Source organism: Drosophila erecta, unplaced genomic scaffold (genome assembly GCF_003286155.1).
Source record: "Drosophila erecta strain 14021-0224.00,06,07 unplaced genomic scaffold, DereRS2 tig00000000-arrow-pilon, whole genome shotgun sequence".
In the NCBI taxonomy this organism is placed as follows: domain Eukaryota; kingdom Metazoa; phylum Arthropoda; class Insecta; order Diptera; family Drosophilidae; genus Drosophila; species Drosophila erecta.
In genome coordinates this window covers 26,950,217-26,968,298 of record NW_020825194.1, presented here as the reverse complement: position 1 = coordinate 26,968,298, position 18,082 = coordinate 26,950,217, and the positions used below count along the sequence as shown (strand labels likewise).

Below are 18,082 nucleotides of genomic sequence, written 5' to 3'. Positions count from 1 at the left end.
CAATTAAACTAGTCTGGGGTTCTTATTATGAAGAAGACACAAGACAAGCGAACATGCGCTATCGCAGTGGCCAGTGACATTATTTGACACTCGATTAATAATTGAATTAACTGCTTCATACCACTTTAAAAAGGTTTCTCTCGGATCGCGCGAAGGAAGCTTTGCACAAAGCGACAATAATCTAGATTTGATCGCCAGTTACCGGGTTTTCAAATACCTCTCCTTGGCGTCAATTGTTATTGATCGCCTTAGACCGCTTAACTCAAAGTTTTGATAAAGCGACTCGAGTCACGAGTGCATGTTATTATATATCAGTCTAAATAGGGTTACTATTTATCCTAGCCACATCCTTGTGGTTAACAAGGATGACGTCGAGCGTTGGATCAGAGTTCATATAGACATGTCCGTTTAAAAACCTCATTTTCCCCTGAAATATTGCCTATTTATTACGCCATTGCGCGTTGCACGTAAATCGTGATAGGTACGTATAGCTTAACAAGTTAAAATAGCAAATTATATTCACTTGTTCTCGAATTATTTAAATTATTAATAGCGAGAAAGCTCTGGGGAGATGGAATACAACTAGAGGAGTACGATCCCAATTGTTTTGATTGCAATGTGGTACAGCTGAAGAATTGAGTTGGTATTCAAGAAAATATAAATGAAGAGCTGTCAATTGCGACGAATGCTCGTTGGTACAGAGCTCTTTCCCCGCTGTTGACCGGTCACTACTCCTCGGAGCCCCTCTTAAATGTACAAACTGCAGTTATGCCCCCGATTTGGGGGTTTCACTCGATCTCCCATCGCCGGAGCGTAGTCATCACCAAACATTCGGCTCCGTCATGCCAAGGCAATATTAAGGGGCAGAACCGAACCGCTTCGTGGCAGTAACAACTTGTTCAGCGCCAGCCAGTCTCATTGTATCTGTCCGTCCAGACTGTCCGTCTGGAGTCCCAGAGATCGACCCGCGTATTTGCGATCGGGGTGCCGTCTTAAGTGCGACAATTGATGATAGACACACAGATACACATTCGCACTCGGATGGCAAATCATTTGCTATCAAAATTTAGTTGTAACAATTGTGGAAATTTATTAATTAGGCTCCGTATTAGGCAAGATTCCACTGATTGTGCAGTGTCGATATCATTTTATCATTTATCATTTCGTAATGCGGTCGCTTTCCAAGGTACCAAGAAGTTGTCCTAAATTCGCGTTGTTCTTTTATTCGCTCTTGACTGCAGGTAAGATAAATAAGTGCGAATAAGGGTCATCTCCAAAACGAAGCTCGGTGTGTATACTAAATTATTCAAGCCGTCGTCTTAAGAGTCAATATTTACACTGATTTATGGCAGGAATGTGCTGAGTTGTGGGCTAGTACACATATAAGTAAAGGCATCAGGGGTCATTACATTTCAACTAAAACGAAACGAACTTCAAAACTATTTGATAACTCAATAGTATCTGGCAAGCCCGTAAGCAATATTTGGTTTCTTAACCATCTTAGTTAAATTATAAGCAAGGAACGTATTTTGACTTTATTTTCATTAAACTGAATATAAAATTATTTGTTCCGGCAAACTTTTGAGTCGTTTCATTTAGCAATCACAAGTGGAGAAGACATTATTCACGACCGTAAAAGTTTGAATTTCGCAAATACGAAGAATATGGCCAGAAAGCCGAATATAACCAGTAAAATTGGGTTTCGATTGGAACTGGTTTGCTTACAACAACGGGGTTTGACAACAAGTTTATTAATTTATAACATCTATACCGATGTAAGAGGTATATGTAAACAGAGGACGGCGCTTGATCAAAATAAAAAATAAGCTAATAAATCGAATGATGTTACTTAAACATGATGTTAGGCTTCATGTGGAGTAGATAAAATTCCGTAATGGATAATATTGTTATTTCCAAAAGAATGTGTGTAATTGAAAAGTTGATCTTGCCAATTGGAAGCTATCTTATCAGCCAATTAGGTCTTACATTTACTATTTACTATTACGACCTACGGAGTGTTCTTGTGTACAAGAACTATTGGTATTGCACTGGATACGGAGTATAACAAGGAGCACAATTGTACGGACCTTTCGTATTTACGGGAAAATTAAGTACATAAATTATTGTTAATGTTTATACCTGTTACTCGTAGAGTAAAAGGTATTACTAGATTCGTTGAAAAGAATGTAACAGACAGAAGGTAGCCTTTCCGACCATATAAAGTATATATATTCTTGAACAGGATCGATCGACCACAAACCGCCCAAAACTGTTACGCCCACATTTTTTTTTGCCGATATTTCAGAAAATAAAGAACTTTCTCGTTCGCACTTCCACTAGCTGAGTAACGGGTATCTGATAGTCGGGGAACTCGACTATAGCCTTCTATCTTCTTTAATATACATACATACATATATCGTATAACTTAAATAGTGCAACTAAGATCAAAAGACCAGATCCGAAACAAATAAACATTAAATGCTCGATTACCAAAAGAACTTTCATTTGAAGTACTAATTTGTTTTAAATATTTATTTTAGTTGCATAAACGGTTTACACACGCAAAACATTTAAAATTCAAATTCCACTACTAAATATTGTTTGTTCTTGAATTTTGTTTTTTATGCTTCACATTTATGCTGTTAACTTTCACACTGAATCTTATCAATATAATATGTATACATATATGTATATATATAATCTTGTGGCTTACAAATTTCTCAGTTTAATTTATTTTGCCTAGTTAATTGCTTTTCTTGGGATTGCCCTTTCTTGGTTGTATGGATCACTATTGCACTCGATGAAATTTATGTTGTTTAAGCTTTCTTTCCAAGACAAAATATAAGTTGTATAGTTGTACAGGCTATCGGAGCTTTCAGTTGAGGCAAACTTATTTATGCCCAGATCCAAAATCGGGTTTGAGATTTGTTTGGATGAGAATAGACTTTAGTATACGGCTTGCAACAATGGGTGGGTTTTGTGGTATATTGTGAGTTTTAAAAGTTTCTGGTCATGCACATATCGATTTACGTTCCATATAGAGATCTATCTTCCTTTCCGAGGAGTTATATTAAAAAGCTGAGAAAAGCTAAAGCGGAGATATAGTTGTTAGGATAAACAGTATGCACATTGAAAGCGAGAACTCAGATTGAAATGAAACTACCTCCAGACCTCACAAAAATCCGTCGAAAACTGCGAAAACTTAATAGACCATCTAATAATACACCTAGACTCTGATATAACAGACAATCGCACAGGACCACCGACCGAACAAAAATGTATGCAAAAATTGCATAAATGTGTCTGAGATTATGCTAATCGTCCTTTTGGTCCTGGTCATTTCTTTCGGCGATAACAATCAATTTGCTACAGTTAAATTCTCTTTTTCTGGCAATCGCCTGGGGTGAGCAATGATAATACTTGATTCTATGTTCTAGCTGCTTTGGCAAAATGTTAACTTAAACAACCAGATGCGACACATCGCTGGTATATCCGGGCGAGTAGCGCGGGGGCAGGACACTCTGTTGGGGCCGTGTCTTGCCCAGCATGGGCATGGGCATTCCCGGCTGGTTGGCGGACATCACCTTCGGACTCTGGCCAGGCTTGCCCAGTTCGTAGGGGCGACGGATGCGAAGCACGTCGGCTGCGTCTCCTGGCCAGGCTCTCTCCGGTCCCAGTCGCTGACCGAGGCGAGGATACCGGCGCTTGTCCACTGCCAGACTGATGGTGCCCGGCGCATGGGTGGAGTTCAGGCCCACGTTGTACTGACGCTGCATCGCCAGGGAGGCACGAATAGTCTTTCGTTTCTGGAGAAAGAATGCAATGATGCAATGTAATGTCAGTCTTCTTAAGACTGTGTTGAGTACCCACCTCAATGGTGCCCCGCCACTTGTCCGCCGCATGTCGGGCAATGTCCAGGCGCTTCTGCTTCTTCACCTGGTGCTTCTTGTAGATGACCTCGATGATGATAAGGCCCACGCCGCCGGCAATGCCCACACCCACCAGTATGAACACTCCCGCCATGTTTTTAAGCCCCAGAGTGTTAGGCGTCTTCTCGAAGAGCTCGCAGTTCTGCTGGACGTGCCCGTGGAAGATCCACTGTTTGTCCAGTTTTTCCATAAACCCGCCTGAAAAAATGCCGTTAGATGCCTTTCAATGGTATGTGTATGTAACTCCTACTTTCGTGGAACTCCAAGATGGCCAGCGTGACCGCATCCGTCCAGGGAGAACCCTTTTGTAGTCCAATCCCATACCCACTGCGTCCGAACAGCTCTCCGGCAGTAACCAGTTCGCAATCCTTGGAGGCTTCGTACTCCAGGCGGGATGAGTCCCAGATGAATGCCATGAGCTTGCTGTGGACATAATCGGACGTTATTGTTATTGCTTGTACTGTTCAGCTTGAGATGGGGTACAACATGTAGGAAGAAACGTTCAAAACACTAAAAAGATAGGCTAGCTTCGAGGGCCGAAACTTCAATCCGAAACCATTGCAGATGCTTCAAAGGTATGTGCCTACGATTCCTCTTAAAATAAATCAAATATTTGTAAAAATATTAAAAAAATATAAAATATTTATAAAATATATAATATTTAAAATAAAACTACTTAAAATAATAAAGAAATGTCTTCTACTATTCATTACACAGTTTTTTGTGCACACTTCTACACTGCGATCTCCTTATATGTACGTTTGTTACAGTTCCCGAGATCGCGATGTTCATACGGACGGATAGACATACGGGTGGAAACCCGGACACAACACGGAATCGGCTATAATCTATCACTTACTTTGTATCAATCTAATCACTCTACGAGTAACGGGTACATCGAATTACATACATACGTAACTAATTAATTTAAAAATAAAAAATAAACAAATGAAAAATCAATTGATAGGTTTGTGTTGTAACACTATGAAATTATTAGGTTTTGTTCGAGCAGACCAATAAAAATTCGATACTGATACACCCCACTTTCAAAACGATCTGCAAGGTCTTCAGACATAGAGATGCTACGAATGGAAATACGAGGTGGTATAGGGGCGGATAGAACGGGGGCAAGACCAACAGGAACACGATACCGCTAACGATTACAAAACATATCATATCATATACAATAGATTGAAACAGAGAGAAAGAGAGAGAGAGCAATAGAGACAGAGAAAGATAGAGACAGTGGCGTTAGGTGGACTGAATTGAACTGAAGGTGGCGTTTTGGAGAGTGAGTAATAGTAGTAGTAAAGTTGTAGTCTGGTTCTGGATCTGGACAGTGGTGCCATGACATGCGATGCTACGCTCAGCTACGAAAAGATCGGCGGCCTGAAGCAATCGTTACCCCTTCTTCACATCCTGAATGGCCTGCTCGGCGGTGGCGTAGTTGTTGGCCTCCATGGTGCGGTACATGTTGGAGAGCTCCACCTGGCGACGGAAGTACATGTCGACGGATGAGCCCTTAACGGTGGCGCAGGTCAGGTTCTCCATGGTGTTCCGCAGTCGGGCGTCGTTGATGCCGCTCAACTTGGTCTTGGGACGCTCCAGCACGAGGAAGGCGGCCAGGTTGGCGGTGTACGAGGCGACGATGATCATGGCAAATCCGGCCCATACCATACCCAGCACCCGGGCGGAGAAGCTGCGGGGCGTGCCCTCGCCGATCCCGCTGTTCAGCAGGACTCCCCAGGCGAACCACACCGCGGAGCTGAGGTTCAGGGCCTTCTCCTCGTTGCTATCTGAGTGCGAGAGCTTGAAGCGTCCGAACGGCGAGAATCTGAGTTCGGAAATTTGGAATTGGAAACGTGTGGTTAATAGGATCCGGATCTGCAGACCACTCCAGGCGGGGATTAGCTGGTCGGGGTGCCATTCAACCGTCCAATGCAGCAGCCCTCTGCTCCGCTTCACTTTTGCTTGGGTGGGTTTTTGGGGGATGGGGGTTTCACCCCAGGATTCACTCACCTGTCCAGCAGGTAGAGCACGAGCGCCACAACATGGACCGACACCATTACCAAGATCCATAGCGTGTTACTAAACGGCTGCAAGAAAGACACGAGAGTACTCGATCGTGACGGTTTCTTCTCGAGTATTGTAATGCCTTGGTATTTGAATGGCTTCGAGAATTCAATGTACTCGGCACGCTCCGGATTGATGGTTAGTGGTGCCACGATCATGCTAAATGGATTAGTAGTCCGGATTAGTAGAAGGCGCTTGCTGGCGGATCCCGCATCGCTTACTCGGCACGTTCGTTGACCAGCTCCCCGATGAGGCCCGTCCACTCCTTGCGCAGCGTCATCGCTCCCGTGCTGTTCCGCAGGATGTAGTGTCCAAACTGCCCATCCGGCGAGAGGGCCAGGTCGTAGGTGAAGTTGATCCGCTTGGACAGCTCGATCAGCAGGTCGATGCAGTAGCCGCGGCAGCAGAACTCGTTGGCTGTCGGCGGAAAGGTTAACTTAAGCAACTGATACTCAACAAGCAAGCAGGTAACAAGTATTAATATAGTATTGAAGCACCAACCTGTGGCATCCGAGTTGTTGAACAGCGGACATGGACGCTCATCCGGCTCACAGCGGAACTCATCGTCGCCCATGCGCCGCACGTAGACAAAGGGCTTCTCCTCGATGGTCAGCAGCTTCAGGTGGGTGGGAATCATGATGCCCTCTGGCTTCCGGCGCTGCTTTCCCGGCCAAATGATCTCGCTGTCGTTGATCCTCATCCGCATCTTGGCCCGCATCTGTTAGTTGTTTGAGAGGGATCAGACTTTGATAACTTCGAAAATAGAAGAAGTAACCTACGCTGTCGTAACTGAACTTTCCAACCACGTGCTTCTTCTGCTGCTCCCGAATGTTGATCACATCATAGCCGGCGTAGATCCGATCACCATTGTCATCGAAGGCCACCTGACCCGTTTCCCCGGTGATATTGCGGCTTTTGAGGTATTGAAACAGTCGCTTGCCTGTTAGGAATGATATCAATTTTAAGACACCATGACCATATCAAAGTATTATAAAGATTACGTACCTGATTCCCAGTTAACAGCCGAATCGCCGCAATCCTTAGGAGCCTCAGCAATGGTCTCGTTGGATATCATCTCCTTGATGGCCGATGCCAAAACGTAAACGCTGTCCTGTTGGTTGCCAAGGAATATCAGCTTGCATACTCAGGATCTCAGGAGTAGATGTGCTTACCCTGATGTGCCCCTTGTCACTGTGCGCGTGTTCCAACTGGAGACCCAGAACTCCATCCGGAGTGTTGTTGGAGAACAGCGCCTGCTCCGTCACAATCCACACGTGACCCTCCCCGGTCATGTTGTACTCCCCGGCATCGCGGAAGATTACTTGGGCGTCCTCCGTGCTGCGGATGAACGTGAAATACGCAAAAAGCCAGCATAGTTATTATACTGTCGAAATTCCAGATGTCTGGGCTCGGGGAATTTCAGTAGATCACAATTGCCATTTAATATTTAAGCTACTTTCATAATTTGTATCCTGCACTACAGAGCAGGAAACATCTCTTTCTTTCAATGTCTCATATTTCATAGATTCTAGCCACTCACTAAAGGTATTCCCTAACTATGTTCCGGGTTACGTATTTGAAAAACCAATTTTATCCACCGGAAATCACAAGCTGCACCAATTAACCACCGAACCTTATATTGTGGTGTTGAAAATAGTTATAGTTATATAGATAGTGACCATAAAACTCACTTGATTATAGTAATAATACAAATATGTAAATAGCTAGAACATCGTTGCCTCCATTTTCCAGTTTCTGAATTCCCATGCTGGAACTCAATCTCAATAATCTTTTGTACGCCGCTTTTCCATTGACATTAATTTACGGAGCACAACATAAAATCACTTTATTGTAAATTGACAACAATTGACTGACGGGCTTCAGAATTCAAATTAAACAGTCATCCGAAGTAGGAAATGCACCAAGAAGCTGCAATACTTAACTGGCAGGTCTTACATATAATTCCCAGCAAATATTAAGAGATACCTTTGACACGAAACTAAATAGTTTAGGACTCTAACAATTCGAAAGCTTTAACACATGTTTTTGAGTTAATTCAGAATCGCTTCTTGGTTACCTTGGGTGAATGGCAACAAAATCTAACGGGATGATATTTGATTATTTCATTGTTTAGCGATAGCAGTGGTAAATTATTAACACCATTTCCAAACGTCACTATCCGTGGCGGATATTCACCCAACCGGCCTAATTACGAACCCATTGGAGGAACTCACCTGGCGTACATGAGGTAGACCCTGGACTGGGCGGTCTTCATGTCGATTAGGTGTTCGGTGAAGCTCTCCAGCTTGGGCTCGAACTCGACAATCAGCTCTACGGTGGCACGCACATCCACGTCGTCGTAGTAGGTCTGAGATGTGGTCTGGAACCGACCCAGGATGGCCCGCCCATCCGTGTCGGAGCTGTGGATGATGATTACCTGTCGCCAGCGGAGCAGATAACGGAACAACTCACTAAGTCAATAAGTCAAATTTGGGAGCAGCAGTCCGGGCGGCAGATGCCAGATGGCTGACCCTGGAACGTACCTTCGTGTAGGCAAAGTGGCTGAGCATCTCCAGCCAGACGTCCGCCTGGTGGTAATAAGGGGGCACCGTCCGCAGGAAGGAGACGTGGATGTTCTTGTCGGAGAAGGCTGCGTCCCGCGAGGAGATGCCAATGACGGGAATTGAATAGAATCCGCTTGTATAACTCACAGCCGCCGGCGACAAATCACCTGAGGTTTGCTCATGCGAAACGACTACGGCGTACACCTGCGGATGGAAAGAAGTGGGTGCCGGGGATCGGAAGACGGGCGACGGAGCACCAAATCAGTGGAAATAAGCCATGAAGGGCGGATGCAAAGGGGAGAACTACTGGCGATGGGTGGATGGGAATCGGAAGTGCAAATGGCGCCGAGAGGGCGTTCAAATGCCGAAGCAAAATAAGATGCGTTTCGATGGCAAAATGTCAAGAATATAAACATGAATAAAAACAATGAAGGAGTGGACTGCGAATCAGCATAGAAAGATAATAGTTGACTGACTCCATACAAATTTCTATAAAATGCAAATTAATTTCCGAATCCTACAGTTTCGAAACGCACCTTTCAGATCCACCATTCAAAGGGGTCAATGACAGTTCATTTGTTTACTTTGGGTAATGAAAGGTTGGCAATGGACGCGCATTTTGTGACCTGACATGATAAATTCACCCTTACATTAATGATGACAAACGATGACGCCCCGAAACAGGCATCTCATTGATTTGGACCTGGCCCAGTGGGCGTGGGCTTCTGCTTAGGATGGCCTCCCACAGAGACAGACGCTCATGATAAATGTGGCAAGAAATTGGAAATGTGATGCAAGGAATCCAAAGATAACCAAAAAGGCTGGCCAACTAGTTTGGCGGAAATTGGCTGAAAAAAGTTTCAGCTTTAGTGACGAAGTCTCACGCTAAAATGCTCTTCGTCATTAGGAATATTTGGACACTTTCTGTGCATGACAGGAATAATTAATTGAACGAGAATACAGTTTGATGGAAGGCCTGGGTGTTGATTCCATTGAAAGCACAGTGCAGTGCGATTAAAACATATTTCCTTTGAATAGTTCTTGACATTTTTACCCAGGAGCCTGTAAGTTATCAAACTAATTCATTGATATTACTTAAAAGAATTGAACAGCAAATACTGTAAATACTTTCCTACATAAATATTAAACAATATCATTAATCACTAAGCTTAATATAAGACCATCAATGATAAATTTAAGGAAATAAACCTTTGGAAATGTTAAGACTCTATAAATCTGAGCTTGCTAATAGCTGAACACTGAACACTGAACACAAGGCGAGCTATTTATATTTCAATTGGCAGATTTAAGCATTCTTTCGCCTTAGGAGTTCCAGTTGGTTAGCTTATGGATATTGGAATCTGCTGGCCTATTACCGTTCGTCATCAACCCATTTCCGAGTGATTTCCCCTTGAATTATGGAAATGAATCGAACCAGGTCGGGTTAAACATGTAGCACAGGGATGGAGAAGCGGATATGAGCAGGTAATTGCATTTGGCCACCGACTTACCCGATTCTCGATGAGCTTGTCGCACACATTAAAGACCGTCTTGATGGGATTCTTGTCCATGCGGATGGTCTTATCGTAGTAGGTGACCTTGCGCGGCACATACTGCTGATCGAAGTTGAGGTGCTGGGGTTTGATTGGAAATAGTGATTATCGCATTTAAATATTGGAAGAATCCAGTTAGTCAATGGGCTTGCCTTTATTGTGGTGCTGAAGTGCTCCTCGCTGTCGGAATTGCTCAGTACGCCGCCAATGTTGTACGTCGAGGGATTATCCGAGGCAGTGTGCCTCTGGGCGGCATGAATTGGCGCCACCAGGAGAACAATGGCGAGCTCAAACAATGGCCAACAAAAAACAAACTCAGCGACAGCCATTCTGCGGAAGTCTATACTTTTTGGGCGAGGATAAGCGAGGTGTATTGTAAGACGATTTCAATGGTTTCTCGAGCAAACATCCAGCATTTTCTGCAAGTAGAAAAGGGGAAATGGCAATATTAATGTTATTATCTTCTGCCCAAGCAAGGCCTTTGCTCAAAGACCAATCTTAAAGTTACCCTAAGCCGATTTTGATTTTCCGCATTTTATTTAGTGCTTAACTTTAAGTGCGCGGTATGTTATGAAGACTGCGGTGCTGCCAGATCGCGCAAAATTGAGTATTAACAGCACGATCGTTGGGGTGACCATTCATCATTAAAACAAGTATTTTTTTAGCTTGGAAGCAACATTTTAGTATGCGAGTGGTTGAATGAGGGAGCTTAACCGCACTCGCTTCATCAAATTGATATGCAATTTTAGTCAGTAAAATTGATATAATGTATTTCAAACTACAGGCGACAGGTAGGATGGTCAACAATTAATTAGTAATTAATACTTCGATTCAAATAGCAAGCTCGTTGCTGCTAAGCTAACGGTAAGATGTTAGTATTTAGTGTTTTGTGTGTTAGCATTTTTTTCCCGCACTTCTAGCAAATTTATAACGCGGTATTAGAGCAATTGACGAATTATAAGCAATATTGCAATATCTTTGAAAAAGAACTCCAATCCCTATTAATTCATATTAACGGCAGTATTTTTCGCGCGGTCGCACTAATCGATCATATGGTCATGCGGCTTTCGAACACTTGTTGCTCGACCGCGCGTTCAGTCGGACGTATTTTCGCTGGGGTCTTTACGTGTCGGTCCGCCTTATCTGCGCTGCGCTGGCACTTCGTTGGAGTGAGGGAGACGGAGGAGCTGAGCGGTACGGCACACGACGTCGCGCATGACGCGGCTCCCTGGAAAATTGCATTTTCGTACACTTCGAGCGGGTAATTTATGCCCGAAATGCTGGCCAATTTGTTCGCCTGAACGCCACGGGCCTGTGTGGGTGTGGGTGTATGCGTGAGTGTGAAAAGTGCCTGGAAAAGTGCGTAGAAATCGACAATCGTTGTGGTTGCTTTTGCTGCTGCTGCTGCGCTGCGCTGCGACTGCGCTGCTTGCGTGTGGTTGACGGGATCGCGGGGCCGGGAGGGCCGATTGTTGACGTTATTTCGCATGATGGCCTCTCTGTCTAGCAGCCGGAATTGTTTGTCGCGTGTTTTAACTGCTCCTTCGTATTGACAAAACCGCCTCTGCTCGCGTCGCTGCCTCTGCCGACGTCGCTGCCCCGGCATTGTTATTGTTATTGTTATTGTGTATTCCTCGCCGTATTCCCACTTATTGTTATTCTCTCTTTTCCGCGGCTAAGTGCGCGCACTCAAGGTGAAAATATATTAAGTTCTTTCGAGTGCCCACGAGTGTTTGCATTTGAATAAAATAAATTTAAAGTCAAATTCGATTTACGATCGTCATCTATCGGCGGATGATTCAATACCTATGTATCTAAATACAGTGGCACATTTCTACAAGGGATATTTTCACATTCTGCGGTGAGTATCCCACGACCACGGTAACCTGTTGCCAATCAAGCACAGTTACTGGTTTTTCTGGTTTCCCGAAGGGCTTGCCGCCAATTTAAGTAGGTCATAAGGCAATAAGCCTAACGTGACCAAACCGATAGGCTTATTACCGCGATAGCTATTATCTAGCAGTCACGCCCTCGCTTTTCGGTTCGATTTGATTTCAATTTCGCTCTTGCCTCCGCTTTCGCTGAATAATTGAAAGTAAATCAAAGCTAAAGGGCTGCGATTCCGCTGAGATTCAATTAAGTTGCAGTGGCAGCGGACAAACTATTTGTTTCTTACACGCAAAGAAAATGGAAGGAAAAAACATTTATATCCGACCCATTGAACATCTGCTTATCGGGGCATAGGTTCAATTGCAGCACGGCACTATGGGAAAATTTGCCCACATTTTCTGTCCAAAATCCATTTTCTGAATGTCGGAAGTTTAATATAATATCTAATGCTTCACAATAGATCAATCTTTATTGTTGTATACCAAAAATTAAAAAATAATTATAATACAAAAAGATCAAGATATAAAACAAAAAGATAAAAGATAGAATAGAAAAATAGACGATAGACACGATAGACTCGTGCTGTAGTTGTAGTTCAGTAAAAATGTAAGTTGCCTTACAAATTGTCGTTTTGATAATGACTTAACTTGAAAATGGGATTTAAAAAGCAGTTCAGCTGAGTCGCATCAGTGAAATGTATTTTTTCTATTCCTTTATTTTTTAATTTTTTTTATTTTTATATTTTTATTGCTTTATTTTCCCTTAAATTTGATTTTGACACTAAAGCTTATGAAGTAATAAATATAATTTCTATACAGAGTTTAGCTTTAGATAATTGTAACTAAAAACAAGAAGGAATGCTATAGTCGAGTTGCCCGACTATCAGATACCCGTTACTCAGCTAGCGGAAGTGCGAACGAAAAAGTTCTTCATTTTCAGGAATATCGGTAGAAATTGGGGGAAAAAATAATAAAATAAAAAAAAAATGGGATTCGCACTTCCACATTTACTTTACACTACTAAGCGGTGTACTTAAGTGAACTGACAAGCCAAGCTGCACAAATTCATAGAAAAATCCCTTAAAATTACACAAAGTCTAATTTTGATTGCAACTAAAACCATTTGCATAAAAAATTGTTTTGTGGTGATTAGTGTTGTTTGCTGTTATACAACAATTTTTCAAATTGGAGTATTTAAGAAATATATAGCCAATGACTAAGCAATATAGTCATCATTTAAATTTGCATTTGTTCTTAGTGGTTTCACTTGTCTTACCCCTCACTCGTAGAATTATTCTAATGTCTTTGGTAAAAGGTAGAAGAAGACGGATCCGACCCTACATGGCTTATATGTGTACATATGTATGTATTCTTGATCATGTCCGTCCGAGATTTCATCAACTATAAAAGCTAGAATGTAAAAATTCTAGTGACGCCTACGATTTGCAAGTTTGATTCTCAACGGCCCACACTTTTAAAACAAATTTTCCTTTTTCAAAAAAATTTTTTTTTTTTGCAATGTTGACTTGCCGAGCTTGCTGCATGCTATGATTTCCATTTAATTATCTGGTGTAAAAATACGTCCTTTCAACGCAAAATTGCACTTTGGTCAATACTTGTTGCAATTATAAGGGCGCACTTGGATACTTCTTGATTTTCATTGAATCAAGATTGGGTTAATGAGCCTATGACCAGACAATTACGAGAAATTATGTCCACATGCATTGTTCAACAAATTACTAAATTATAAAATTGATGGGACAAATTGATAGTGAGTTTCGTTTATTAAAAACAAATAGTCAATTGAGATTTCATTCTGTGTTGAACAGGCTAGAAAATAGAAATATTTCAATATTTAAAGCTAGTTCTTTAATAACGATAAGTACTTAAGATAAGATCAATCATTATCTGAAGAGTTAAAAAATGAACAGAATATGTTTGTTATTCATATAAAGTTGATAACTCTCTATTATAAATTATAGCTTAACTAAATTGGATAAATTAAACACCATAAGGATTCCCAGCATGAGCATGAGCATAATTTGCAGCTGAATGGAGCAGCTGGTGGGCAAGGGGTAGAAAAGTGGGCGGCGATGGCCCAGGCGCCAGCAATTAACATAAACAGGCAAATTGTGTAAGCGACATTCTGGAGCTGTAAATAAAATATAAGCCCCCGCCTACCGATGTGCAAAGCCCACTTGGCTGCAATTAATAAGAGTATGTGTGTTCAGATGCGGAGGTCGGGTGTTATCAATGAAGCGGATTGAATGAGGCGCAGAGTGCTCTCATCAGTGTGTCTGTGTGCTGCACGTTTTTCCGCTCAGGTAAGCCGAGCTCTCTTAGCTTTTCAATTGCTTTGAGCCACCAGACAGGGCCCAGACCTTAAATGAATGAATTCGGCCAAATTGCTGAAAAGGGCATTCAGCACATGTGCCCTGCTACTCATTACTCGTGTTAAATGATTCTTAAAGGATTCTCTTTAGGACCTTACCCGCACATCCCCGTTCGCCAGTACTCATATTCTATTAATCCCCATAAATAGTTGATTAGACCTCCACAGCTTCAAAGCCACCAGCATCCAGATGGTTGAACAGCGCACGGAATTTCCCCAAGGAAATTTGCTACTCTCCCTGTTTTGTTGAGGCTAACACAATTCCCAAATGAAAGAAATCGAACAAACGTTTAATATATACTGTCACCTACGTATAAAAAACGTTGTAAATATGTCGTCTGACATGGGTTATACTTTCGACAAGGTTTCCTATGCATTTCACACCTCGATTTGCTCGCATTCGAATTTTTGCATGTCCATTGATACGGCAGTTAATGAACTTTGAGTTGTGGGACTATGGTATGTTTATTATGGAGTGCAGTTTAAATTGTAATATAGGTCAATATTTGCTCTATAAATCAACGAATATAACAGTTTTGAAAGGTTTTGAGCTTATGTAAATAGAAATATTTAGCAATATAACCAGACATATGTTCCAATTCATTCAACTGCTGGTTCTGTGGTTGGTTAGGGTAAGTAATCTTCGTGCAGAAACCTAACACCCTGCGATTTGAAAGGGCATTCCAACTTCTGCAGAGTCATTGGAGAATTTCCCTTGTGAGTTTTGTTCAACTATTTAACATAGCGAACGTGCCGTGGCCGGCATTTTATTCAATTTTCGTGTTGGTGCAGCGTGTGCGGGGATTGCCGATTGCGGGCTCCATTAAATGTGGCGCTGGTGCATAGGGATGGTGGGGGGAGCGGATAGGATCAGTGGGTGGAACCAGCTTCAGTGCAATTCGAGCTGACAGGCTGACAGCAATGAGAGCATCCAGCTCGACGGCGGCTCGCATTTGATGATGCCTCGTTGAAATATTTGCAGTGGTTTTGGAACTTGGGATACAGCGACACACAGGTAGCGGTTCCAAGCAGCAACAGGGGTTCAGATTGTTTGACTCCGCCGTAAAGCGGTTAGAGCTCAATTGGGACCATATCGATCAGTTCAGGGCGGATGGCCGGGTAATTTCTCCCGCTGGCCAATTTAAGATAATTTAATTTGCCCCCCGTAGGCGGGAATTGTTTTATGTGCGATCCGGCAGGCAGAAAAACTCTCCAAGGACTCGAGCGCAGACAAAAGCTTCGATAAAAACTCTGAACCGAAACTTTGAACCGCACTCTGTGGCCCTTCGCCCGACTGGTTCGCATTCACGCCCTGTTGCTATGACCTTTATCCCTTTAGCTTCTGCCCATGCCCATCCAGTCCTGGCACTTTCCCATTCAATGGGAAACCCATCTGAGCCAATAACCAAGTCGAGGATGTCCCTCCTCCGCCTGGCAACTCCGACATTCGTGGCCCATTGTGGGCGATTCCCATTTTATATTTTGTGTACTTTTCAGCATCTCTACGTAGGCAATTTTCGGGGGCATTTTTCACACACGAATTGCCAAACAGATGTACGTATTCCGCCTTGCTCCACTGGGTCCCAATCCGTCGGATAGATGGCAGTCCGGAAATGGGGAGCGGTGGGGCAAAGCGGGATTGGACCTTTCTGTGCATGATTTCAAGCATTGCACATTGATGTGGCTCACTACCACGAAGTTCCCTTTTCAGTTCATTGTTGGTCAGGTGCCTAATGGCCAACAATTCGATTGGCTTGAAAAACTATTTGAATTTGGGTAGCTCGAACAAAGGATTCGCGAAATATTGAGGATTACATGGAAATCCTAACAAATATCTTTTATATTGGTAGGATACGCAAGCAAGTGTTCAAGAAATAGCTGTGTTAAACATGCATATATCGTATCTACTACACTAGATTATCTTATGGTAACGAATAACCATATTAACCATAACTCAAGTATGCTAAGATATTAAGTAGGTGGCATTTCTATATTTATAACTCATTTACAAATTGACCTATATGCAAAATAGAATATTTAAAACGAGAGCAAAGTCACTGATTGGCGAGAATATCTTGACAAATCTTCAATCAAAAATTGAGCAAGTACAGAAAAGTGTTTCCTCCAGCTCAACCATATTCGTAATCCTGAATGGTGGTCTCTGTGGTGGTCACATTGATCTCTATAAGGCGGTGCTGCACCTTATCCATAAGGGGAGCAAAGGCATACAAACTCAGGATGAAAATGAGGAACCCCGTGATGATGAGCAGGACGCAAACGACGACGGAACACACGATACACTGTGCTGTCTGGACGGAATCCATGCCAAAATGGATTGGCGCGACCACGCCTCAATTGGCGCCACACTGAAAACTATTTGGGGTCATTTTTATGACTTCAGGTCATGTCCTGAAACTCATTGCTTTACTTCACCACCGTGGATGTTCTTTCCGCATATCCATTTCATCAGTCCTCGCCTTCGTCGAGATTTCGGGGCATTTAATCAAGTTATTAATGGGTGGTTAGGGCGAGTTAAGTTATGCAAACACTTTGTGTGCCACTCCTTCGGGATGCTTTGCTTTCTCTATTCTTTTTGCGCGCACACACACAGAGACATAGACACACACACAGAGGGAACTTTTATAACACGCACACGGTCCGAACTTTTATCCCTTTGTTTCCCTGTTTTCACTGGCAATTTTCGGTTGTTTTAAATTGGGTAGAACTAGCGTTGTTTCTGGCAATTTCGATTCCCTGACAATTTTCGCCCAGACTGAGCTTTCCCTATCGGGTTTCACTGCCTCTGCATCACATATCGCATACGCACCGTGGCACCAGGCAGCAAGAGCTGTGTTGCCTACTTTTCGACGCCCGCTCAACGCGACGCCTGGCTTTCCGCTTTTCCGCTTTTCCTTGCTCGCTTTCACTGCTGCGAAGGACAACGTGGCGCTTTGCGTGATGCTCGACTACTGAAAAGTCGCCTCGGCTCCCCAAAAATCCCTTAACTTTTGCGCTTTAAGCTCCCCGACTGAGCTTTCCAAGCTGGCCCAAAGCTGAGCCACGCCTGCGCAGTCGCATGTAAACAAATTGTGCCCGGAGAGCGGCTCTCTCCCCTTGCCTCTCAGCTGTTTGGCGCCGTCCGCTTTTCCGGTCAGCTGACTGCCGCCGCCCGCAGCGCCGCTGCTGCGCTGCCAGCGCCGACTTCGACGTCTGCATCTGTTTGCATGCCAACCACTTGTGGCTGTCTGCCGCGTTGTTTGGCTTTTCCCACGCATGTGACTGTGCCCAAAGCTTTTCCTTTGGCTTGACCGTCGCCCGCTGGTTAACGCACCCGTTGGTCGGCTAGTCGGTTATTCGGTTAAATGATGGCTTAAATCGCCCAAACTGACGGAGCGATAGCCAACAATCCTCGTAAGACATTAAATGTGACTTCGAATGTGAGCCAGGTCAGTCCGTTGGCAATAAAATTATAATGGACCAGCTGGAATAAGATTAAATACAGTTACTTTAAATTAATACACACTTAAGAACAAAAAAAAGAAAAAAAAAATTTGTTTAGATCTGCTGCATACCATTATTCCAAAAGGAATTTATTTACTTTGCCCTTTGAACAGGAAACATAGCGTTTCTCAACTCTGAGGAACATTTAAAAAGAGAAACACATACACATTGAGCAATTAAT

General features: G+C 43.2%; 3 protein-coding genes across 3 annotated transcripts in view; 1 reads left to right on the top strand and 2 right to left on the bottom strand.

The window, feature by feature from the left end:
* Positions 1-2,504: 2,504 nt before the first annotated feature.
* On the bottom strand, positions 2,505-17,385 carry LOC6552207 (glutamate [NMDA] receptor subunit 1). Its single transcript, XM_015153986.2, has 15 exons — positions 17,228-17,385; positions 10,272-10,538; positions 10,078-10,200; positions 8,546-8,770; positions 8,237-8,439; positions 7,175-7,340; positions 7,008-7,113; positions 6,782-6,942; positions 6,504-6,720; positions 6,224-6,419; positions 5,949-6,161; positions 5,335-5,763; positions 4,180-4,352; positions 3,871-4,127; positions 2,505-3,806 (listed from the first exon to the last, which is right to left on the bottom strand). The coding sequence occupies exons 2-15, from the start codon at positions 10,446-10,448 to the stop codon at positions 3,459-3,461; spliced, it is 2,994 nt and encodes a 997-aa protein (XP_015009472.1). The 5' UTR covers positions 10,449-10,538; positions 17,228-17,385; the 3' UTR covers positions 2,505-3,458.
* LOC6552808 (inositol 1,4,5-trisphosphate receptor) overlaps positions 10,976-18,082 on the top strand; it is a 22,794-nt gene continuing 15,687 nt past the window's right edge. The window contains exons 1-2 of the mRNA XM_001978903.3: positions 10,976-11,054; positions 11,800-11,980. The gene's annotated coding sequence lies outside the window, so the exon portion shown is untranslated. The remainder of the gene's footprint in view (positions 11,055-11,799; positions 11,981-18,082) is intronic.
* On the bottom strand, positions 16,387-17,213 carry LOC113564869. The gene is made up of 2 exons (XM_026984069.1): positions 16,829-17,213; positions 16,387-16,773 (listed from the first exon to the last, which is right to left on the bottom strand). Exon 2 carries the CDS (start codon positions 16,722-16,724, stop codon positions 16,530-16,532), a length of 195 nt encoding a protein of 64 aa, XP_026839870.1. The 5' UTR covers positions 16,725-16,773; positions 16,829-17,213; the 3' UTR covers positions 16,387-16,529.

Bases quoted from the DNA above. Each gene is read 5' to 3' on its own strand.
- LOC6552207 (XM_015153986.2), bottom strand. From the start codon at position 10,448: ATGGCTGTCGCTGAGTTTGTTTTTTGTTGGCCATTGTTTGAGCTCGCC. The intron at 8,771-10,077 runs GTAAGTCGGTGG...TTCCATCCGCAG, and splicing joins ACAAGCTCATCGAGAATCGG to GTGTACGCCGTAGTCGTTTC. The intron at 6,162-6,223 runs GTAAGCGATGCG...TAATCCATTTAG, and splicing joins CTGGTCAACGAACGTGCCGA to CATGATCGTGGCACCACTAA.
- LOC113564869 (XM_026984069.1), bottom strand. From the start codon at position 16,724: ATGGATTCCGTCCAGACAGCACAGTGTATCGTGTGTTCCGTCGTCGTT.